Raw genomic sequence first — 26,030 nt, forward strand, 5'->3', positions numbered from 1 at the left:
CAGCTTTATTGGGAAACAATTCACATTTCATACAGTTCACCCATTAAAGTGTAAAATGCAGTGTTTTTTTTAGCATGCTCAGAGTTGTGCAACCACAACCAATTTTCATCACTCCAAAAAGAAATCCTGTATGTGTTAGCAGTCACTACCAGTTCCCCCCCGCCCCCAAACTCATGGCTGTGGGCAACCACTAATCTACTTTCTGCCTCTATGGATTTACTTGTTCTGGATGTTTTATATGAATGGAATCCTACAATACGTGGTCTTTTGCAAAAGGCTTCTTTTGCTTAGCGTAATGTTTTCACAGTTCATCCATGTTATAAAATGTATCAGAACTCCATTCCTTTTTATGGCTGAATAATATTCCACTGTATGGATATATCACATTATGTTTGTTTCATCAATTGAGGTAAAGTTTGGTTTGTTTCCATTATTATGAATAATGCTTCTATGAACATTCATGTACAAGTTTTTATGTGGACTTACGTCTTCACTTCTCTTGGATATATAACTGGGAGTATAATTTATGGGTCAAATGGTAACTTTAACCTTTTGAGAAACTGCCAGACTGTTTTCCAAAGAGGTTGTACCATTTTACATTCCCATCAGCAGTGTAAAACCATTTCAGTTTCTCCACATCTTCAGTAACACTTGCTATTTGTACTTTTTATTATGGCCATCCCTAGTGGGTGTGAAGTGGAATTTCATTGTGGTTTTAACTGCATTTCCTTGATAGCTAATGATGTTGAACATCTTTTCATATGCTTATTGGCCATTTGTGTTCTTATTTGGAAAAATGTCTATTCAAATCCTCTGCCCATTTGTTAACTGGGTTGTCTTTTTATTGAGTTGTGAGAATTTTTTAAATATATTCCAGAGACAAGTCTCGTCGGGTAGATGATTTGGAAATATTTTCTCCTATTCTGTTTCGCCTTTCTACTTCCTTGATGGTGTCCTTTGATACACAAAAATTTTTAATTTTTATGAAGTCTAATTTATCTTTCCTTTAGTTGCTTATGTTTTTGATGTCCTAGGCAAAAAAACCACTGTTTAATCCAAGGTTGTGAAGATTTGTTCCTCTTTTCTACTGAGAGTTTTATACTTTCAGCTCTTATATTTAGGTCTTTGATCCATTTTGAGTTGTTTTTTGTATGTTGCATGAGGTAGGGGTCCAAGTTTGTTTTTGCATATGGATATCTAGTTGTCCCAGCAACATTTGTTGAGAAGGCTATTCTGTCCCCATTGGCTTGTCTTGGTACCCTAGTTTAAAATCAACCGACCATGAATGTAACGGGTAAGAAATAAATTTTTAAATTTTTTTTTTCAACGTTTATTTATTTTTGGGACAGAGAGAGACAGAGCATGAACGGGAGAGGGGCAGAGAGAGAGGGAGACACAGAATCGGAAACAGGCTCCAGGCTCTGAGCCATCAGCCCAGAGCCTGACGCGGGGCTCGAACTCGCAGACCGCGAGATCATGACCTGGCTGAAGTCGGACGCCTAACCGACTGCGCCACCCAGGCGCCCCAAGAAATAAATTTTTAATGGAAACTTGTAGGAATGAGAATTGGATGGATATGGCAGAGTAGGGAGAGCCAAGCTGAGGCAGGAAGGTGTTTTATTTTAAATTCCAGAAGTAATACATTGTCATTGTAAAATGCTCAGTGCAGAAGTATGTAGTATGTAAACTCTCCAAGCTTAGTCCCTTTGCTGTTTGTAACCACTGCTAACATATCAGGGGGTATGTTTAAGGGAGGGGACAAAAAAATTAGCTGAGTGTAGCTAGATTGGGAGGAGCCTAAAATTCTAGTTGAAGGATTTTGAACATTATTTAAAACAGAGTTAGAAAGGCAGTGTAGGCCCTTTTTTAATGTAGATTTTTAAACAGAGGAGTGATCATCTCTTTCTTGAGTCTCCCTTTTCTTGAGCGAGATTTACTCCCTCAACAGAGTGGGCAGGAATCTGGGAGATTCAAAGTCTAAGAAACCTCAGTAGGAAGCTTCACCAAACCTCAAAATGATCTCAAGTTCTTTTCATAGCACAATTTTCTCTCAGTTCCGATTCAAGGAATATAAGGTCTTATCGGGAGCTAGAGGTAAGATGGGAGTGAGAGAATGGACGTGGGCAGCAAAGGTAAGGGATCACAGGATAGCATGGCTGAGGATTTGGAGATTGAGGCAAGATTAAGGGATCCTGGGGAATGTATCCAAAGAATGCATCTCTGCCTCACAGAGAAGTTTGATCAGAGGTCAAGGGGCTTCCTGGACCTCCAGGATATTCAACAAATCTGGCTCATTTCTCTGCTCTCATTCTATGGATTTGAGGTGCAAATAAAGTTTCCCCCTTGACTCAAGCCCTTCAGATCCTTTCCAACCCTGGCGGCAGTTTACTTTTAATGTTATTTTTCTACAGATGAGTTGACATCAATAGGGGCTTTGGTGGACGTTTAAAGCTTTTAGAGGTGTAGAATGCATATAGAAAAGTGCATAAAGTGCACTAACCTTAAATGTACAACTTTTTTCTATCTTATCACAATCAGGAGACCAGCAACTACCCAGAATTCCTGGAGAGGATGAAGGTGAGGAAATCAAAAAGTTCAAGTAACCTTTGTTGTATATAAACTTGATATATAAAATTTCAAGTTCACAGAATTAATAAAGTAGTGTACTTCCTCATCTTATGCAGTCCAAAACCTAAAATGTAAGACAGTAAAGCAGGTACATAACATTAATGGTAATAACAACAGCAATAACCATAGCTACCTCTTCTCATACAAACTAACCTGCCAGGCACTGTGTTAAGTGCTTTGCTTGCATTACCTCATTTACTCCCCCACTTCTCACCGTCAGATGTACATATTCGTTCACATTAGCACGAATCCTCTCCTTACCTCCTTTACACTTTCTCATTTCTTCCCATTGTGCTTTGTATCCTATTCCCTCATGCCTTCCCAGAAACTTTACACTATTAATTATCCTCTCTCCTGTTTCTTCAAGCTTTCCCTTTCATTGGATATTTTCATTGACATCTAAACATGCTCGGGTCTCTCCAATTTTATAAAAACACTTTTCCTTGACTACACAACCCTTTTCAACTGCTACTTAACTCTATTCTCTCCTTTATAAGCAAACTTCTTGAAATAACTATTGATTTTCTATTTCCTCCTTCCTGGTACAATCAAAACACACTCTATCTGACTTCCAACCCACTCAGTCTGTGGTGATAAGGTCACTTTTGGCCATCAAGTCACTAAATCTAATGGATGCTTTTAGTCCTTGTCTTACTTGATCTCACAAGCAAAATTTGACACTCATGATGGTTTCTTCCATAAAATACTTTTAATACATTGACTTCTATGACCCATCACTCCTCTTGGTTGTCCTCCTACTTCTCTGGCCATTCCTTTCAGTCTCCTTTGCAGGGTTCTTCCTTTTCTACCTGGCCATTGAATGATGAAGTTCCTCAGGACTTAGTCCTGATCTTCCTATCTTCTTATATATGACTCTTCTAGACACTCTCAATTATGCCCATGACTTCAAATACCACCCACATGTAGATGACTCACACATTTTTATCTTTAGGCCTTATCTTTCCTTTGAGATCCAGATTGTATATTATAGTAGTAAGAGTTGACACAATTCTCTCTCTCTCTCTGCCCCTCCCCTGCTGTGTGTGCACGTGCGTGCTCTCTCACAAAATAAGTTAATGAACTTAGAAAAAATAATAGCTAACCCATATTTAGTATAGCGCCTGACATATATAGTAAGCACTATATAACTGTTTGCTATTATTAGTACTACTATTATTCCTCTCTCTACTAAAAGCTTTCACTTCAGACTATTAGGAAAGTTGGGGTGTTTTTTTTTTTCTCTTGGAGAGGAGGGACACATCTCCAATATCCAATTTTATAATGTTTCAATAAGAAAATAAGGATTTTCTTGACAGGTCTTGCTGGTCTACAAAGTGATAACATATTTAACATACCATTGCATCAGCTCCAGGATTAAGGGAGATTGTATTCACCTGCTGATGGAATAAAGTCTCATGTATAGAATGCCACAGTGTTCACCACTTCTACCCACATTATTTTACTTAATCTTCACACCTGCCTTGTGAGGTAGGTATTATCCCAAATTTTTATAAATGAGGAAAGCAATACTCAGGGAAGGAAATTGCATGCTTTGGAAGTACCATAGCTACTAATTAAAACCTCAGTCATTGCTAAGAGCTGTCATAGAGCCATTTGAGAACATCTAAAACATAAGGACCAACTGGGGTCTGAAAAAAGAAGCCTTAGAAGAGGAACATGACACCATGCCCCTCTAGCCTGGCAGAGTCCCTTTGACAAGCCTATCAAGGAAGCAGTGAGGCCTTTGATCAGTGCTATCTCATGTTGATGCAACACTTTTCCAATGTATTTACCAGATTCAGTGTTACTATTTTGAGGATTCCTGCCTCCACTGTCCTCTTTCTCCCTTTCTGCTCACAAAGTTCCACAACATTGCTAGAGGGAGAACCAAGCAGACCAATATAAATTCATGCTGTCCAGTTTCAACTTGGCCCTGGAAGCTGCTCAGCAACCCTTTTATTTGTCTCCTGCGTTCCCTGGCACTCATCCCACAGAGGATCTTAACAGACCTTCCTCTTCTCAAATTCCAGTTCCTCCTGTTCCGCTCCTTTAGACCCATATACACACTTTCACAAGATGCTTGACAATTCAATAACATTGTTTTAAAGCTTCTTTATAGAGAATTCATGACATGTACAAAAGTAGACAGAATATTATAATGAATCCCAATTTACCAAACACTCAGCTTTAACTAGTATCAACTCCATGCACTTGTTTCATCATTTCCTCCTTTCCCCATCATTTTGAAGCATATCCCAGACATGATATTCCATACCTAAAGATTTCAGTATGTTTCTTTAAAAGGTAAGGATCCTTTTTAAAAGAAAAAACCATAGTTGTAATAACATTAGCACACATAAATAAGCACAATATTCCCTTAATATCATTTATTACCAATCAGTATTTAAATTTCCAATAGTTTCATGAACATCTAAGGAATTTTTACAGGTTTTTTATTTGATTCAATATCCAAATAAAGTCCACACATTGTGATTGGTGGATATGTATTATTTGTTCATTTTATTTTATCTTATTTTATTTTATTTATGTTTTAAGTAAGCTCTATGCCCAACATGGGGCTTGAACTCACGATCCAGAGATCAATAAATAGTTGCATGCTCCAGCCACTGAGCCAAGCCAGGCACCCCGTATGTCACTTTTAAACTAAAGGTTCCCTTTCATCTATTTTTTTTTTCCTTACAATTTTTTATTGAGGAACTCATCATTTTTCAGTAGAGCTTCACACAGTCTGAGTTTTGCTGATTGCATCTCTGCTGTATAGTCTAACATATTTCGTTGACCTCTGTTGTGTATATTGGCAAAATCAATGTCTATACAATGCATCTTCTATATTCATTGTCCTATTTTCAGTAGGGTGGGGAAATTGTCCATGTGACCAAAGAAGCGGAAGGTGTTTGGCTTGGCAAGTGACTCAGAAAAGAGCTAGGACTCTTTAGCAGCACTGAAACAGATGGTTGGGGTCAGACCTCAATAAATAGTAACTGAGATCCAGGCAAGAGAGGATGAGTGAGGGGCCATGGAGTGTCAGATTTCCACTCTGTTGGTATGTGGAGCAGAACAGGCAAAGAAGCACTGATCAGGCTGAAGTCAGAACTAGGAAAGGAGAGGTAGTACTTGAGGCAGCAGTTGGGATTATTTCTCAGGGGATTACTCTACTTGCTATATACCCTGTTTTCTAAATATAACTTATTCATTCCCACCTCTGTGCTTTTGCCCTGGATGTTTCCTCTGCTTAGAATATTACCTCCTTTCTCTCCATGTATCCAAATCCTATTTATCTTTAATGAACAGTGAAAGTTCTCTGTTTTCCATATTTTTGCTTGTAGGGTCATAAAATATCTCTGAAAGGTTAAATAAGAGATCAAGAATATTGATTGCTTTTCCAAGAAGGGAACTGGATGGCTAGAGGACAGGGCTAGAAGGGAGAGAGAATTTACTGATCTGTTGCAGGTGTGCCAGGTAATCTGATGAAATTGTCTACTATGAATTCTGTGGAAGTAGAAGCAGGGAGATTGAGGAGAATGAGGAAGGTCTGAAACAGCCTCTGTGGGGAGAGTGCCAGCGAATGTATGAAATGAATAAAAGAGCTGCAAGGGCCAAGTTGAAATTGGACAGCATGAAGTTATATTGGTCTGCTTGGTTCTCCCTGTAGCAGTATCCTGGGATTTGGAGAGCAGAAAGGGAGAGAGGGGACAGTGGAAGCAGGGATCCCAGAGACCAAAACACTGAATATGGTGTAACTGGGAGATAATTAATTACTGATCTGGATGAAGTGAGAGGTAAAGTATGTAAGGGTCCCACTGATCCTTACTATTTATATCTATTTATCGGGGCGCCTCACTGGTTCCTAGATAGGCTTGTCAAAGGGACTCTTTTAAGCTAGAGGGGCATGGTATCAAGCTCCTCTTGTAGGACCCCAGTGGGGTCCTTAAGTTTTGGATATTCTCAAATGGTTCTAGAACAGCTCTTCGCAAATGACTGGGTTTTTAAGCAGGTGGAATTCATCACTAAAATTGGAGCTTCTGCAAGAGGCATAGTGGAAGGGGTAACAAAAAATTAAAGAAACTACTCTTTATTGAGCCTTTACTGTGATCTAAGCACTGTAATAATAATCTGTCTATTCTTTTATCTTTTTTGTTTCTCTGTATATTATACACATGTATCTCAAATGATAATATATATTATTTAATTCTCACAACAGTGTATTAAAAGCATCATCATTATTTTTAAGTGTTTATTCATTTTTGAGTGAGAGAGAGACAGAGCAGGAGCAGGGAAGGAGCAGAGAGAGAGGGAGACACAGAATCCGAAGCAGGCTCCAGGCTCCAAGCTGTCAGCACAGAGCCTGACTCAGGGCTTGAACTCCCGAACCGCAAGATCATGACCCGAGCCGAAGTTGGATGCTTAACCGACTGAGCCACCCAGGCGCCCCTTATTATTATTATTATTTTAGAGAGAGACAGAGTGGGGGTGAAGGGCAGAGGGAGAGGGAGAGAGAATCTTAAGTAGGCTCCAAGCTTAGCATGGAGACTGATGTATGGCTCCATCCCACAACCCAGGGATCATGACCTGAGCCAAAATCAAGACTCACATGCTAACCAACTGAACCACCTAAAAGCATGGTGCCCCTAAAAGCATGATAATTATCATTTTCATAATACATGAAGAAATTGAGGTTCAGGGAGGTTACATAAATTTCCCTAGGTCACACAGCTATCAAGAGTCAGAGCCTGGGACTCCAATCTAGGTCTTGACTACAAAGCCTGTGTTCGTTGGTGTCCAAGTAGTACTTTCCAGCAAACACTTCCCTCCACTAAATGAATCCTATCTGCCAGTGAAATCTGTTATAAAATTATAGATGCATTATCACTAAAAATAATGATACACTGAATTGAAAACTTTTGATGAGTAAAGAGTTGAGTAGGGTAGAAGAGATATTTGGAGACAGTGAAACTAATTGAAGATCATTGGCAGTGGTCCAGGGGAGAAAGATAAGACCCCAGACTTAAGTGGGTGTGGTCATAAGAATGGAGGAGAGAGTCATAGATTTAAGAGATATGTCTTAGTTCAGGCTGCTGTAACAAAGTATTATAGACCAGGTAGTTTATAAACAACGGAAATTCATTTCTCACAGTTGTGGAGGCTGGAAATCTGAGATCAGGGTGCCAAAACAGTTGAATTCTGATGAGGGCCCTTTACCAGGTGGAGAGCAGAGAGAGGAAGCAAGCTCTTCCATGACTCTTATAAGGGTACTAATCTTACCTTATTCATGACCTCATCTAACCCTAATTACCTTCCAAAGGCCCTATCTCCTAATACCATCATACTGGGGGATAAGATTTCAACATATGAATTTTAGGGGGACATATTCAGTCTGTAACAAAATAGTTCCACAGGTAGGAGTGAAAGTAATGTGTTACTTGAACTTAAATAGCTCACTCCTTCTTCAGTGCCTCTGTAATATCTGATTCCCCTGCCTGGAATAGTCTCCTTCCAGGTTTTTGAATAACTGGCTCCTTCCTGTCATTCATGTCTCAGTTCATGATAGGTAACCAATTCATTATCTTGAAAATTCATCAATAGGGGCACCTGGGTGGCTCAGATGGTTAAGCATCTGACTCTTGCTCTCGGCTCAGGTCATGATCTCACGGTTTTGAGTTTGAGCCCTGCATCGGGCTCAGTGCTGACAACGTGGAGCCTGCTTGGGATTTTCTGTCTGTCTGTCTCTCAAATAAATAAACTTAAAACATTTTTTTAAAAAGAGAATTCATCAATAAAAAGAATCAAACATTTATCCTGCCTTTCCAATCTGAACTAACAAAATAGTAGATGGGGGGATGTATCTTTTTACAAAACTATTCCAATGAATAAAAAGAAATAATAAAATCAGAACATTACTTTGGCAATCCTTGATAAATAGATATAAATTTTTTTTTCAACGTTTATTTATTTTTTGGGACAGAGAGAGACAGAGCATGAACGGGGGAGGGGCAGAGAGAGAGGGAGACACACAATCGGAAACAGGCTCCAGGCTCTGAGCCATCAGCCCAGAGCCCGACGCGGGGCTCGAACTCCCGGACCGCGAGATCGTGACCTGACTGAAGTCGGACGCTTAACCAACTGCGCCGCCACCCAGGCGCCCCGATAAATAGATATAAATAGTAAGGATCAACAGCTTCTAAGGTCATAAAGAGACATCAGACATCGTGTCTATCCTATAGTCATACCAAAGAGATGAACCCAAGGTCAGGCTGCCTGGGTTCAAATCTTGACTCCTCCACTTACTGGCTATATGACCTTAGACTACTTAAGAGCTATGTGCCTCAGTTTCCCCAGCTATAAAATGGGATTAATAACAGTGCCTATATCATAAAGTCATTAGTAGTATTAAATGAGTTAACATGTCTAAAGAGCTTAGTATAGTGCCTGGTATAGGATAAGCATTATAAAAAGGTTAACACTGTTAATGAATAATTGGCTTTTTATTTGTACATTATTTCTCTCTTTCACCAGAATATAATTCTGTATTTATTCACTATTCCCAGAACGTAAAACTGCCTAGCACATATATAATACATGCTCAATAAATATTTGTTGAATGAAGGGTCTGAATTAGAATGGTAAAGAATAGACAGGAAAAAGACATATGAGATATTCTTAAAAATGAAGAAATAAACCTTGGACTTAGTGATTTTTTTTCTGATAAGGGATGGAATGGAATAAGATGCATACTTCAATATTAATAGGTAGAAGCTAGTGCTTTTAACAAAAATAGAGGCAGGAACTAGAACTAATAGTTAAATAGTCTGATAATGAATTTTATTTTATTTTTTAAATTCTTTATTCATTTTAGAGAGAGAGGGGGAGACAGAAAACGAAGCAGGCTCCAGGCTCTGAGCTGTCAGCACAGAACCCGATGCGGGTCCCGAACTCATGAACCTGAACTCACGAACCGTGAGATCATGACCTGAGCTGAAGTTGGTTGCTTAACTGACTGAGCTACCCACATGCCCTGATAATGAACTTTATTTTAGATATGAATTTGAAATGATGGCAAAACATGAGTGGAATTGCTAGCAGAAAGTTAATTGTGAATGCAAAATTGGAATTCATGAAAAAAGCATTGAAAATAGATTTGAGAACCATCTTCAATGTGACAATTAAATATTCAACTTTCTGGTAATGAGCTTCCTTCATCATTAAAAAAAAGCAAAAGTGAATAAAATGGAGAATAAAATATTTGAATCCTTAAATTTATTCTTCAGAGGAAGTCAGTGTTAGTTTGGTGTATATCCTTTCAAATATTTTCAATGCATTTGCAAGCATATTGGCCTATAACATGTAGGAACATAGTAGAAGTATGAGTAGCTATCTATATACATATGGAGAAACTTGTTTTTTCCTTTTTGGTCAATTTGGAATCATTCTATAATATTTTTCTGTAACTTGCTTAATCATTAAACATACCACTTTATAGTCCTTGAAGATATTTTCACATCAATATGTATACATCGCTGACATTCTTTTTTGTGTTGCAAAGTACTTGATTCTACATATATGCCATAATTTATCTATCTGTTCCAATACTGATGGACACTTAGGTTGTTTCCAATTTTTTGTTATTACAAATTAAGCAGCAATGAAAACCATTTTACATGTATCTTTGATTATTTGTGCTAATATTTCTTGAAGATAGATTCCTAGAAGTGGGATTGCTGGAAAGAAGGCATATACATCTAAAATGTTAATAGAGAGGGATGCTTGGCTGGCTGGGTCGGAAGAGCATTTTACTCTTGATCTCAGGGTTGTGAGTTCGAGCCCCACAATGGTATAGAGATTACTGAAAATGTATGTATGTATGTATGTATGTATGTATGTATGTATGTAAATAGATACTGCTCAAATTTCCCTCCACAAAGACTGTTCCAATTTACATGGCCATCCAACAGTATATGAGGTACCAGTTTCCCCAGTACCTTCATCAACACTTTGTTGTCAATTAAAACATTTTTACCGACCAGATGTGCAAATGATGGTATCTCATTTTTATTTTGCATTTCCTCTGATTACAAGAAAGGGTGAACATTTTTGTCTTACTGAATATTCATGTACAGGCTTTTAATTACACTTAGTTCTCAGTCCTGTATGTCATGCTCACCCTCTGCTGTACCTTGTTGTCTCAGATTCTGGAGCCTTTCCATAGTTTTACTGGCAAAATGGCCCCTTCTCATCTGTATCCTTTTTTGCACTAGACCAGAATTTCTTCCTAGCTACTGTTTCAGGTACCATTTCTCAAATGGATTTCCTGCCTCTAGAGAATACCTGAAACTTTTTGTCCTTTTGGGTTGTACATATTTTATGTACCACTTTTAGTGGTGTCTCAGAAGGGTTCTGAAATGCAATTTTTGTCATACACTAAATTCCCAGATAAGGGGTGCCTGGCTGGTTCAGTCAGTGGAGCATGAGACCTGCTCTCATGGTTTTAAGTTTGAGCCCCACATTGGATGTAGAGATTACTTAAAAAAATAAAATAAATAAATAAATAAATTCCCACACGTAACTGCCTCTCTATTCAGTTCCACTTATCTGTTTGTCTAGTCTTGAAGCATATCACAACTTTATACAGTAATTTGATATTTGGTAGGCAAGCCTTCCCTTATTTCCCCTCCCCCCCTTATTTCCATCTTTAACAAGTTTTTGACTTTATTCTTCCAGATAAACTTCACAACCAACTTGTCTGGTATTCCCACCCTATCCCCCCCAAACCCCAATGAGATTGTTATGGAAAGTGATAGTTATTTGAAATTTTTTTCACTTCTGAAACGTCTTTCAGGAATATTGTACGTCTATCTATTTTTCATATCTTCATACATATAGCCTTCAGCAATATTTTGTAGTTTTACTCATGTAAATGTTTTGTACATTTCTTTGTTTTATGATTTTATTTTTAAGTAATCTCTGCACCCAACATGGGGTTTGAACTTATAACCCTGAGGTCAAGAGTCACATGCTTGGGGTGCCTGGGTGGCTCAGTAGGTTAAGCATCCGACTTCGGCTCAGGTCATGATCTTGCAGTCTATGAGCCCGAGCCCCGCGTCGGGCTCTGTGGCGACAGCTCAGTGCCTGGAGCCTGCCTTGGATTCTGTGTCTCCCTTTCTGTCCTTCCCCTGCTTGTGCTCTGTCTCTCTGTCTCAAAAACAAATAAACGTTAAAAAATTTTTAAATTTATTTAATGTTTTTAATTATTTTGAGAGACAGAGCAAGAGCAGGGTAGGGGCAGAGAGAGGGGGAGACACAGAATCTGAAGCAGGCTCCAAGCCGTCAGCACAAAGCCTGATGCGGGGCTTGAACCTCATGAACCGCGAGATCATGACCTAAGCCGAAGTCAGGTGCTCAACCGACTGAGCCACCCAGGCGCCCCCTAAAAAAAATTTTTTTTTAGAAGTCACATGCTCTACTAACTGAGCCAGCCAGGCACTCCCTTTTATACACTTGTTGGATTTATTTCCGTCATTTTTTCCCACTACTATGAATGGAATCTTCTTTCCCATTATATTTTCTAATTGGATATTTTTATAGATAGCAGTTTTATATAGAGAAGTTATTGATTTAAAATAAACTCTTTTCCTGTTTAATTTTAATTCTCAGTTGATTTTCTTAGATTATATATCCTATGTAAGCAAGGACATTTTATGACTCTTCCTTTACAGTATTTATAACTTTTACCTTCTTTTGTCTTAATGTTTTCACTAGAACCTGCAGAGCAGTGTTGCATGGTATTTGTAAAAACAAGTGAATAATTCTGATTTGGAAGCACCTGAGTGGCTCAGTCAATTAAACATCTGATTCTTGATTTCAGCTCAGGTCATGATCTCACAGTCACAAGATGGAACCCTGTGTCAGGCTCTGCCCTGACAGCGTGGAACCTGCTTAAGATTCTCTCTCTCCCTCTCTGCCCATCCCCTGCTTGCATGTGCACGCATGCACTCTCTCTATAAATATATAAATAAACATTAAAAAATATTCTTGATATGTTCTGACTTAAAGGTGAATGCCCCTTATATCTCACCATTGAGTATGATGATTTTAGTTGTCACATACACTCTGTATCAAGTTATAAATTCTCCTGTTCCTAGCCTACTGAGAAAATATTTTTAAGGTATTACAAACACAAGCGAAAAAATTCAAATAGTACAAAAGGGTATGTGAAGAGTTGCCATCTCTGTTCCCCAGTTTCCCAATTCCCTTACTGAGAAGTAATTCCTATTAACAATTTTTATGTGAACTACCAGAGATAAATCAATGCAAATACAAGAATATATGCAAAAAAATATATAAGTTGATGTTATTTTTTTACGCAAAGAGTGTCGTACTATAAACACTTTCTAAACACTGATTTCTTTTTTGTTGGTAAATCAGCTGTCAGTCGTTTCGTTGTAGGTAATCTATCTTTCTAGCTCTGTTTTTTCCTACTTTAATTATGGAATATTTCAAACATACAAGAGTAAAAGAGAATAGTATACTAAATCCCCATGTACCTGTCACCCAGATTCATGGCCAGTCTTGTTTCATCTATATTCCCCTAACCCTTGCTCTCCTATCTGCACCACCAAGATTATTCTGAAACAAATATCATACATCATATTATTTCATTTTATCCATAAATATTTTGGTATGTATCTCTAAAATATAAGGACTTTTCTTAAACGTTACAATAAAACCCCCACCTCTAAAAAATTAACAATTCTTGTTTTTGTCTTTTCAAATTTTTATTCAGATAGTTTTTTTAATTTTTTTTTCCAACGTTTATTTATTTTTGGGACAGAGAGAGACAGAGCATGAACAGGGAAGGGGCAGAGAGAGAGGGAGACACAGAATCGGAAACAGGCTCCAAGCTCTGAGCCATCAGCCCAGAGCCTGACGCGGGGCTTGAACTCACGGACCGCGAGATCGTGACCTGGCTGAAGTCGGACGCTTAACCGACTGCGCCACCCAGGCGCCCCTGTCTTTTCAAATTTTTATTTAAATTCCAGATAGTTAACACACAGTGCAATATTAGCTTCAGGAGTAGAATTCAGTGATTCATCACTTACATACAACACACATTGCTCATCATAACAAGTGCCCTCCTCAATACCCATCACCCATCTAGGCCATTCCTCACCCACCTCCCTCTATCAACCCTCAGTTTTTCTCTATCTTTAAGAGTCTCTTATGGTTTGTTTCCCTCTCTCTTTTTTCTCCCCCCCCCCCATATGTTCATCTGTTTTGTTTCTTAAATTCCACATATGAGTGAAATCATACAGTATTTGTCTTTCTCTGACTGACTTAATTTTGCTTAGCGCAATATACTCTAGTTCCATCCACATTGTTGCAAATGGCAAGCTTCATTCTGTTTGATGCCTGAGTAATACTCCATTGTGTATATATACCGCATCTTCTTTATCCATTCATCAGTCTATGGAAATTTGGGCTCTTTCCATTGTTTGGCTATTGTTGATAACGAAAATTAACAATTCTTTTAATATCATCACATGTGCAGTCACTATTCACATTTTCCTTGTTGTCTCATGAACGTTTATATGTTTAGTTTGTTGTCAAGGATTGTCAGGATCCAAATGAGGACTATACACTGCAATTGGTTGATGTTTCTTTTCTTTTAAATGTTTTTTAATGTTTACGTATTTTTGAGGGACAGAGACATAGCATGAGTTGGGGAGGAGCAGAGAGAGGGAGATACAGAATCCAAGCAGGCCCCAGGCTCCAAGCTGTCAGCACAGAGCCCGACATGGGACTCAAACCCATGAATCGTGAGATCGTGACCTGAGCCGAAGTCAGAGGCTTAACTGACTAGGCCACCTAGTCACCCTTGTATTTATTTATTTTTTAATGTTTTATTTCTTTTTGGTAGAGAGAGAGGGAGACACAGAATCTGAAGCAGGCTTCAGGCCCTAAGGTGTCAGCACAGAGCCCACACAGGGTTTGAACCCATGAACTACGATATCATGACCTGAGCCAAAATCAGACGCTTAGCCAACTGAGCCACCCAGGAGCCCATATTTTATTTATTTTTGAGGGAGACAGAGCGCGAGTGGGACAGAGAGAGAGGGAGACAGAGGATCCGAAGCGGACTCTGTGTTGACAGCAGTGAACCCAATATGGAGCTTGAATTCACAAACCACGAGATTATGACCTGAGCCGAAGTTGGAGGCCTAACTGACTGAGCCACCCAGGTGCCCTGGTTGATATGTTTCTTAAATCTCTCTTTTTAAAAATGTTTTAATGTTTGTTTATTTTTTGAGAGAGAGAAAGATGGGAGGGGCAGAGAGAGAGGGAGACAGAATCCAAAGCAGGCTCCAGGCTCCAAGCTGTCAGCAGAGCCGATATGGGGCTTGAACTCATGGGCTGCAAGATCATGACCTGAGCTGAAGTGGGATGCTTAACCTACTGAGCTACCCAGGTGCTCTTCTTTTTTTTTTAATTTGAGAGAGCAAGTTGGGGAGAGGGGCAAAGGGAGAGGGAGAGAATCTTAAGCAGGCTCCATGCTGAGCATGGAGTCCAATGCAGGGCTCTATCCCACAACCCTGGGATCATGACCTGTGCTGAAATCAAGAGTTGGACACTCAGGGCGCCTGTGTGGCTCAGTCAGTTAAGCGTCTGACTTCAGCTCAGGTCATGATCTCACGGTTTGTGGGTTCGAGCCCTGCGTTGGGCTCTGTGCTGACAGCCCCGAGACCGGAGCCTGCTTCAGATTCTGTGTCTCCCTCTCTCTTTGTCCCTCCCCTGCTCGCACTCTCTCTCTCAAAATAAAATAAACATCTCTCTCAAAAATAAATAAACATTAAAAAAAATTAAAACAAAAAGAGTTGGACATTCAACCACCTGAGCCACCTAGGTACCCCTGTTTCTTAAATTTCTTAATCTATAGATGCCCCTTCCTTCTTTCCCTCCTTTTTTTACCCCTATGGGATTTATTTGTGGAAGAAACTGGGTTGTTCGTCCTGTAGTGCTTCCCATAGAATGGATTTTAGTGATTGCATCCCTGTGGTGTTATTCCCTGTTCTTTTTATTTCCTGAATATTGATTAGATCTAAACCTTGATTAGATTTAGATTCAGGTTTTACTTTTTCCTCTTTTGGGGGACAATAATATGTCATAGGTATAGTGTTGTATACTTTTATAGGTAGACACCAAGCCTCTTGCTTCTTTTAAAATATTCTCTTTGATGTTCTGAAGTTTCACTACAATGTGTTTGAGTGGGGATTTTTTTCTTTGTTTTTTTTGTTTGTGTGTTTTTCCTGTTTGGAATTCGTGAATCTTGGATTGATTCATCAATTCTCAGCTATTTTTTTCTTCAAATACTGCCGTTCCACTGTTTTCTCTGTTCTTCATCTGAACTCCAATTGGACACTTGTAAGCATGGGGCCTTTTATTTTTTATTTATTTATTTTTCATCTTTATTAAGAAAGAGAGAGAGAGCATGTGAGAGGAGAGGGGCAGAGACAAAGAGAGAGAGACAGAGGGAGAGAGAGAGAGCGAGAATGAATCCCAAGCAGGCTCCACACTGTCAGCATAGAGCTGCACTTGGGGCTCGATTCCAAGAACCAAGAGATCATGACCTGAGCCAAAATCAAGAGTCAGCTGCTTAACCGACTGAGCCACGCTGCTGCACCAGCATGAGGCCTTTTAAATGTAGGCTGTAGGCTACCAGGAATCAGAGGACTTTAGAACAAAAGTTTTTTCTAGCACTTACCCAGCAGAGTTGTGGTTATTCATTGTTTACTTTACTGTCAGTGCACCATATATGTGTGTATGGAATGGATATGATATATATATATATAATCACACACCCTTAAAAATATATCTTGAAATTTGTTCCATATCACTATATAATCTACCTCATTCCTTTTTATCATGTAATAAGGTATAACTTGTCTAGTAAAATGCATGAATCTTAAGTAGATCTTTTTTTTTTAATTTTTTTTAACGTTTATTTATTTTTGAGACAGAGAGAGACAGAGCATGAACAGGGGAGGGTCAGAGAGAGAGGGAGACAGAATCGGAAACAGGCTCCAGGCTCTGAGCCATCAGCCCAGAGCCCGACGCGGGGCTCGAACTCACGGACCGCGAGATGGTGACCTGAGCTGAAGTCGGACGCTCAACCGACTGAGCCACCCAGGCGCCCCTTAAGTAGATCTTTCTATATGTGTATACATCTATGTAATCTCCCCCCAAGTCTAAATACAGAACATTTCCAGCACCACAGAAGGCTGGCTCCTTGTGCTCCCTATTTGTTATTACCCACTCCCAAGAATAGTTCTGACTTCTATGGTCATAGATTAGTTTTGCCTGTACTTGAATTTCATATAAATGATATGTACTCTTTTGCCTCTGACATCTTTTATTCATTTTCTGTGAGTTTCATCTATGTTTGTTGAATATATCAGTAGTTCTTTTTCATTGCTGTGTAGAATTCTGCCTTTTTTTTAAATTTTTTAAAAATCTTTATTTATTTTTGAGAAAGAGAGAGAGAGGCAGTGTTAGCAGGGGAGGAGCAGAGAGAGAGGGAGACACAGAATCGGAAGCAGGCTCCAGGCTCTGAGCTGTTAGCTCAGAGCCCGATGCGAGTCTTGAACCCATCAACTGTGAGACCTGAGCCACCGACTGAACCACCTAGGCATCCCATCTTTGCCAACTATTAACAAATACTTTTACCTTTGCCAACATGAAAAGTAACACATGGAAACCTGTAATTAATACATGTTTTTAAGTAAAAATACATGCACATGGTAAGAAAATTCAAGCAATATGAAAGGATATACAGGGGCACCTGGGTGTCTCAGTCAGTTAAGCATCTGACTTTGGCTTAGGTCATGATCTCACAGTTTGTGAATTCAAGCCCTGTGTTGGGCTTTGTGCTGACAGCTCAGAGCCTGGAGCCTACTTCTGATTCTGTGTCTCCCTCGCTTTCTGCCCCTCCCCCCTCAAAAATTAACATTAAAAAAAAGAAATAAAAAATTAAAGGATATACAATGAAAGTTATATATATATATATATATATATTTTTTTAACATTTATCTTTGGTAGAGCATGCATGCAAGTGGGGGTTGGGCAGAGAAGGGGGAGAGAGAGAATCCCAAGCAGGCTTTGTGCTTACAGCATGGGTCCCAGCACAGGGCTTGATCTCACAAACCAGAAGATCATGACCTGAGTGGAAATCAAGAGTCGGTCTCTTAACCCACTGAGCTACCCAGGCGCCCCAATGAAAGTTACGCATTACCCCTACTTCTAGTCCCTAGTTCCCCTGGTTCCCTTTCCAGAGATTACTGCTATTGTCAGTTTCTCATGAATCTTTCAGATATATTCTATGCAAATCATGCATATGCAAGTATAAATGGGTGTGTGTGTGTGTGTGCACGCACACACACACGTGCACATGTGTTTGGATATCTCTGTCTATCTGGCCTGGTTTATTGATGAAAATGGAAGTTTACTTTCCTCTTTCCCCTTAAAAAATGTATCTATATATATATGCATCTCTTCTCCCTTTTTTTCACAAATGGCAGCAGGCTATTCACTCTGCTTTTTTCACTTACCATATCTTTGAGATTGTGTCATTAAAACATTTATAGCTGTCTTTTCTTTTTGATGGCTACCTCATCATTGATCTGACCAGTCCCAGGCGTTTTTGTCATTTCCAATATCCTGTTATTATAATCTCCTTGAACATACTTATTTGCAGACAAGTGCCAGTACATTTATAGGATAAATTCCTAGAAGTATGGTTGCTGGATCAAACTAATTAGTGGTTGATGTGATTCCCTGCCCAACATCCATTCTGTATCTTCCCCATTGTTTACCAGTGGTAAAGTTTGAAGGGGTGGTATTGAACTCAACCCCCAGCTTCTGGCTGGGGTGAACCACTCTTGTAACCCAATCAGGGTGAGCCCATCCCCCATGCCTCAGTGATTGGTTCAGGCAACCAGGCTATAGCCAATGAATGCATACCCTTGTCCTGTCAAGGGGATTGTTCTGGAATGGGCCACTGACCCAATTCAAGTTAATGAAATATTAGAGGATGTTTGTTGAAGTATTTGGTGGAAGGTTTTTGGTTTTGGTTTTGTTCTTTGATCTTCTGAGAGAGAGAACAGAAGCCAGCTTTGTCTCTTCTTTTGGACAGTGTGGTGTGGCTGATGGGAAGCTGCAAACGCTGCATTCCTTTTGCTACCAAGAAGGAAGTGAAATTTATGATGAAGCTCACACTTTGGAAGACAGATCTGACAGAAATTAGGTCCTTGGTGATATTGTTGATCCATGGAATTAAATCAACTGCAAAGATCTCTGATCCCCTGGAATTTGCATTTGTATGAACCAATAAATCTGCTTTATTGTTTGAGCCTATTGTAGTTGGGTTTTCTGTTACCTATAAAAAAGTCATATGTGGGGCGCCTGGGTGGCTCAGTTGGTTAAGCGCCAGAGTCTTGGTTTCGGCTAGGGTCATGGGTTCAAGACCTGCATTGGACTCCGTGCTGATAGTGCAGAGCCTGCTTGGGATTCTCTCTGCCCCTCTCCTGCGCGCTCTCTCTCTCTCTCTCTCTCAAAATAAATAAATAAATAAACAAACATGTTTTTAAAAAGTCAAATGTTGGTGCACCCGGGTGGCTCAGTCCATTAATTGTTGGACTTTGGCTTAGGTCATGATCTCACATTTTTTGAGTTTGAGCCCCACATTGAGCTCTCTCCTGTCAGCATGGAGCTTGCTTCAGATCCTCTGTCTCCCTTTCTCTGCTCCCTGCCCGGCTCGTTCTCTGTAAATAAATAATAAACATTAAAAAATAAATAATAAAAAATAAACATTTTAAAAAATCAAATGTACTTTTAAAAGTTTTTGATAAAGTTGGCTTACAAAAGTTACACCAATTTACAATTCCAACAACAAAATTCAAGAGTGTCTGTGTCTTTACACCCTTGCCAAAACAATGTATTCTCAAACTTTCTGGTGTCGCCATTTTTATAGGAAAAGAGTGTTATCTCATTGTATTTTTAACACAATCTTTTTATCAGGAGTAAGGTTAAGTTTCTTTCTAATATGCTTCAGAGTCACATGTCTTTCCTTTGTGTGTGTGTGAATGTGTGTGTGTATGCTGCTCATGTCCTTTGCCTAGTTTTCCATTTTGCTTTTTCTTATTGCTTTGGAAAGCTTTTTGTATACTAAGAAAATCAGGCCTTTGTCAAATGGGTTCAAATATATTTTCTTTTTTTAAGTTTATTTATTTTGAGAGAGAGAGAGCATGAGCAGGGGAGGGGCAGGGAGAGTGGAGCCTGCTTAAGATTCATTCTCTCTCTCTCTCTCTCTCTCTCTCTCTGCCCTTTTCCCCCACTTGTGCTCTCTCTCTCTAAAATTAAAATATATATATATATTTTTTTTTTTCTGAGTTTATCCTGTGGCTTTTGACTTTTCTTTTTTTGTTTTCTTTTCTTTATTTTTGAGAGAGACGGAAAGCACAAACAGGGGAAAAGCAGAGAGGGGAAGGGCAGAGGATGCAAAGCAGGCTTCATGCTGATAGCAGAGAGCCCAATGTGTAGCTCGAACTCATGAATTGTGAGATCATGACCTGAGCCAAAGTCAGGCTCTTAACCGACTGAGCCACCTAGGTGCCCCTACTTTCTTATTTTTTAATGGCAAAATATATATAACATGAAATTACCATTTTAAAGTGTACAATTCAGTGGCATTAAGTACATTCACAATGTTTTATAACCCATCACCACTATTTATTTCCAGAACTTGCTCATCATCCCTAAGAGAAACTCTACCCATTAAACAATAATTCTTCATTGTCCATTCCCAACAGCCCCTGGTAAGCTCTATTCTACTTTCTGTCTCTATGAATTTGCCTATTCCAAGTACCTTATATGAGTGGAATTGTACAATATTTGAACTTTTGTGCCTGGCTTATTTGAGCTTTTGTGCCTGAACTATTGTGCCTTAGCATCATGTTTTCAAGGTTTGTATTTATTATAGCATGTATCAGAATTGTATTCCTGTTTATAGCTGAATAATATTTTATTGCATGCATATACAATATTTTATTTATGCATTCATCTGTTAATGGACACTTGGATCATCTCTACCTTTTGCCTATTTGCGAATGTTGCTGTACAAGTATGCAGTGAACATTGATGAACCAGTATTTGTTTGAGTCTCTGCTTTCAATTTCTTTGGGTATATATGTAGGAGTGTTGGATCATATGGTAATCCTATGTGTAACTTTTTTTTTTAACTTTCTGAGAAATCACCAAACCAATTTCCACAGTGGCTATAAACATTTTACATTTCCATCAGCAATACATGATGTTTCCAGTTATTTTTTAAAATTTTTATCCAATTTGTTTAAACACACACACACACAAACAGTTCACCCATTTCTCCCACGCCCCCACACTGTGCCTCTTGTAACTACCATTCTGTATTCTGTAACTATGAGGTTGGTTTTGGCTTTTTATTTTTTTTTTAGAGTCCATATATAAGAGAGATCATAGAGTATTTGTCTTTCTTTATATGATTTATTTCACTTAGCATAATGCCCTTGAGATCCATCTATTTTGTTGTCACATTTGTTGTCACAAATGGCAAGATTTCATTCTTTTTTGTGGCTGAATAATATTCCATTCAGAGTGTGTGTGTGTGTGTGTGTGTGTGTGTGTGTGTGTACCACAATTTTGTATCCTTTCATCCATTGGAAGACACTTAGATTGTTTCTATACCTTGGCTATTGAAAATAATGTTGCAATTAACAAGGGGGTGCATATATCTTTTTGAGTAGTGTTTTCATTTCTTTTGGATAAATGCCCAGAAGAGGGGTGCGTGGCTGGCTTACTTGGTAGAACTTATGTGACTCTTGAACTCGAGGTCATGAGTTCAAGCACCACGTTGGGAGTAGAGTTTACTTACAAAAATAAAAAGAAAATTAAATATCCAGAAAAGGAATTGCTCGATCATATGGTAGTTCTATTTTTAACTTTTTAAGGAAACTCCTGGCTGCTTTCCGTAATGGTTGCACTAATTAACATTCCCACAAACAGTGTACAAGGGATCCCTTTTCTCCACATCCTCACAACACTTTTTATTTCTTGTCTTTTTGAATTTTTTTTTTCAATGTTTATTTATTTTTGGGACAGAGAGAGACAGAGCATGAACGGGGGAGGGGCAGAGAGAGAGGGAGACACAGAATCGGAAACAGGCTCCAGGCTCTGAGCCATCAGCCCAGAGCCCGACGCGGGGCTCGAACTCACGGACCGCGAGATCGTGACCTGGCTGAAGTCGGACGCTTAACCGACTGCGCCACCCAGGCGCCCCAATTTCTTGTCTTTTTGATAGCAGCCATCTTAACAAGTGTGAGGTGATATTGTGGTTTTGATTTACATTTCCCTGATGATTAATGATATTGAGCAACTTTTCATGTACAATTTGGCCATCTATATGTCTTCTTTGGAAAAATGTCTAATTCAGATTTTCTGCCCATTAAAGTTTTTTTTAATGTTTACTCATTTTTGAGAGACAGAGACAGAGTGTGAGCAGGGGAGGGGCAGAGACACAGAATCCAAAGCAGGCTCCAGGCTCAGAGCTGTCAGCACAGAACCTGATGCAGGGCTTGAACCCATGAACTGTGAGATCATGATCCAAGCTGAAGTCGATTGCTTAACCAACTGAGCCATCCAGGCACCCCTGCCCATTTTTAAATCAGATTCTTTTTTTTCTTTTTTTGCTACTGAGTTGTATGAGTTCTTTGTATATTTTGAATATTAGCCCCTTATCAGATATATGATTTGCAGTTATTTTCTCCTATTCAGTAGATTGCCTTTTCTTTTTGGTAATGATTTCCTTTGCTGTGTGAAAGCTTTTTAGTTTGATGTAGTCCCACTTTTTGATTTTTGTTTTTGTTGTCTTGGTTTTGGGTGTCAGATTCAAAAAATCAATACCAGCACTGATATCAGGGAGGTTATTACCTGTGTTTTCTCTAGGAGTTTTATGGTTTCAGGTCTTACCTTCAAATATTTAATCCATTTTGAATTAATTTTTGTATAATGTGTAAGATGGTGGTCCAGTTTCATTCTTTGGCTATGGCTGCCCAATTTTCTGAGCACCATTTACTGAAGAAACTGTCTTTTCACCATTGTGTATTCTTGCCTCCTTTGACATAAATTAATTGACTAGGGTTCCAATTGCTTCACATTCTCACCAACACTGTTATTTTCCATTTTCTAAGTCATAGCCATCCTAATGAGTTTGAAGTTTTATCTCACTGTGATTTTGTTTTTCATTTCCCTAATGACTACTGAGTTAAGCATCTTTTCGTGTGATTATTGGCTGTTTGGCTATGTCTTCTTTGAAGACCTATCTATTCAAGTCATTTGCCCATTCTTGAACTGGGTTGTTTGTTTTCTTGTTGTTGACTTGTAGGAGTTCTATTTTCTAGATGTTAATCTCTTATCAGATAAATGATTTGCAAATATTTTCTCCCATTCTATATGTTGTCTTTTAACTTTATTTTTTTAATTTTTATTAACGTTTATTATTTTTGAGAGACAGAGCACAAGCAGAGGGGGGACAGAGAGAAGGAGACACAGAATCCGAAGCAGGCTCGGGGCATAGAGCCTGACACTGGGCTTGAACCTATGAACCAAGAGATCATGACCTGAGCCAAAGTCGGATGCTCAACTGACTGAACCACCCAGTAACCCCTTCACTTTTTTTTTTAAGTAAGCTCAACACCCAGTGTGGGGCTTAAACTCACAACCCTGAGATCAAGAGTTGCATGCTCTACTGACTGAGCCAGCCAGGCACCCCATCTTTTCACTTTCTTGATATCTTTTGATACACACAATACTTTAATTTTTTTTTAATTTTTTTAACGTTTATTTATTTTTGAGACAGAGAGAGACAGAGCAAGAACAGGGGAGGAGCAGAGAGAGAGGGAGACACAGAATCTGAAACAGGCTCCAGGCTCCGAGCTGTCAGTACAGAGCCTGACGCGGGTCTCGAACTCACAGACCGTGAGATCATGACCTGAGCCGAAGTCGGACGCTTAACCGACCGAGCCACCCAGGTGCCCCTATTTTAATTTTTATATAAATTCCAATTTATCTATTTTTTCTTTTGTTGTCTGTGCTTTTGTTGAAAAGACTGTCAATTTCCCATTGAATCTTTTTTGTTTTTTAATGTTTGTTTATTTTTGAGACAGAGGACAGGTGGGGGAGGGGCAGAGAGAAGAGACACAGAATCAGAAGCAGGTTCCAGGCTCTGAGCTGCCAGCACAGAGCCCAATGCAGGGCTTGAACTCATGGACTGTGAGATCATGACCTGAACCAAAGTCGGAAGCTTAACTGACTGAGCCACCCAGGCTACCCTCCCATTGAATTTTCTGACATCTTATTGAAAATCAGTAGACTATATATTTGAGGATTTTTTTCTGGGCTCTGTATTCCATTGGTCTATATGTTTATCCTTATGCCAATACCACACTGTTTTGATTACTGTAGCTTTGTAGCAGCTTGTAGTTTTGAAATCTGGAAGCGTCAGTCCTGTAATTTTGTTCTTTTTCTTTTTTAAGTTTATTTATTTCAAGAGAGAGAGCGCATGCAAGCAGGGAAGGTGCAGATAGAGAGTGAGAGAGAGAGAACCCCAAGCAGGCTCTGCGTTGTCAGCACAGAGCCCGACGTGGGGCTCAATCCCACGGATCATGGGATCATGACCTGAGTCAAAAGCGAGAATTGGATGCTTACACCGACTGAGCCACCAAGGCGCCCCTAACTTTGTTCTTTTTCAAGATGGTTTTGGTTATTCAGGGTCCCTTCAGATTCCACATGAATTTTTGGATGGATTTTTCTATTTCTTCAAGAAAAAAATACATTGGGATTTTAATTTGGATTACATTTATATTGAATTTGTAGGTCATATTGGGGAATATTTTTATAACAATACCAAGTCTTTCAATCCAGGAACTCAGGATGTCTTTCTATTCTTTTATGTCTTCTTTAATTTAGTTCAGCAGTGCTTTGTGGTTTTCATTGATAGTGTATGTAATTGCAGCTGATTTTTGTGTATTGATTTTGTAGACTACAACTTTGCTGAATTTGTTTATTAGCTGTAACAGTTGTGTGTGTGTGTGTGTGTGTAGAGTTTTCTACATATAAGCTCATGCCATCTGTGAACAGGGATAATTTTACTTTTTCCTTTCTTTTTATTTTTTTTTAAGTTTATTTACTCATTTTAAGAAAAAGGGTGTGAGCAGGGGAGGGGCAGAGAGAGAGGGAGAGAGAGAATCCCAAACAGTCTCCATGCTCAGCATGCTTAGCATGGAGCCCAATGCAGGGCTTGATCTCATTACCGCAAGATCATGACCAGAGCCAATATCAAGAGTCGGATGATTAATGGACAGCCAGCCAGGTGCCCCTCCCTTGTAGCTTTAAAAATTCTGTCTTTGGGTTTCAACAACTTAATAATATATCTTGATATAGAACTTTGAATTTGTCCTATGTGGATTTCATTGAGCTTCTTGGGCATATATATTCATGTATTTACTCAAATTTGGGACATTATTGGCTATTATTTTTTAAAAATTTTTTTCTGCTTTCTCTCTCTTTTTTCCTTCCAGGACTTCTATGTGGAATATGTGTACCATGGTACATTTGATGATGTCTTACAGGTCCCTCAGGCTCTATTCATTTTTTTAAAATGTTTTATTTATTTGAGAGAGAAGGCAAGAGAGAGGGAGAGAAGAGTACACGTGAGTGTCAGGGAGGGGCAGAGAGGGAGGGAGAGAATCCCAAGCAGGCTCTACACTGTCAGTGCAGAGCCCAATGTGGGGCTTTGACGTGGGGCTTGGTCTCATGAACCATGAGATCATGACTTGAGCCAAAATCAAGAGTGAGATGCTTAACCAACTGAGGCTCTGTTCATTTTTCATCATCCTTTTTTTTCTTTTTCCTTGGAATGAATGATTTCAAAGAAATCATGGTCTCATCTCCCCTCCCTCCAGTGGTCTCATCTTCCACCCCAGTGGTCTCATCTTAAAGTCTGTTGATCTCTTTTGCCTTCTCACATCTTCTGTTGACCCCTAGTGAGTTTTTTCATTTCAGTTATTGTACTTTTCAGTTCCAGAATTTCAGTTTGATTTTTTTTGTAATTTCTCTTTTATTGATACCCTCATTTTTTACATACATTGTTTACCTGATTTCACTTAATTCTTATCCATGGTTTCTCTGAGCTTATTGAACATAAGACAGTTGATTTAAAATCTTTGACTAGTAATTCCACTGTCTGGGCTTCCTCTTTCAAATCCTCTTTTCCCTGTGACTTGGCCATACTTTCATATTTA

General features: G+C 39.1%; 1 protein-coding gene across 10 annotated transcripts in view; it reads left to right on the forward strand.

Moving 5' to 3' along the window:
* ITGB1BP2 (integrin subunit beta 1 binding protein 2) overlaps positions 1-25,454 on the forward strand; it is a 30,790-nt gene extending 5,336 nt beyond the window's left edge. For 2 of the 10 annotated variants that reach the window (XR_006295744.1, XR_006295745.1), the window contains 3 exons: positions 2,539-2,577; positions 3,945-4,116; positions 18,830-18,937. Coding sequence is in view for 7 of the 10 variants with exons in the window: in XM_043570847.1 (XP_043426782.1) it covers positions 2,539-2,577; positions 18,830-18,940 (150 nt within the window). In the remaining 3 variants the exon portion in view is untranslated. Of the gene's footprint in view, positions 1-2,538; positions 2,578-3,944; positions 4,117-18,829; positions 19,046-20,434; positions 20,511-25,307 lie in introns of those variants that run through there. The other 8 variants (XM_043570847.1, XM_043570850.1, XM_043570849.1 and 5 more) reach the window with 6 other exon arrangements.
* The last annotated feature ends 576 nt before the right edge of the window (positions 25,455-26,030 follow it).

The sequence above is a fragment of the Prionailurus bengalensis genome, chromosome X (genome assembly GCF_016509475.1).
Source record: "Prionailurus bengalensis isolate Pbe53 chromosome X, Fcat_Pben_1.1_paternal_pri, whole genome shotgun sequence".
Taxonomy (NCBI): Eukaryota; Metazoa; Chordata; class Mammalia; order Carnivora; family Felidae; genus Prionailurus; species Prionailurus bengalensis.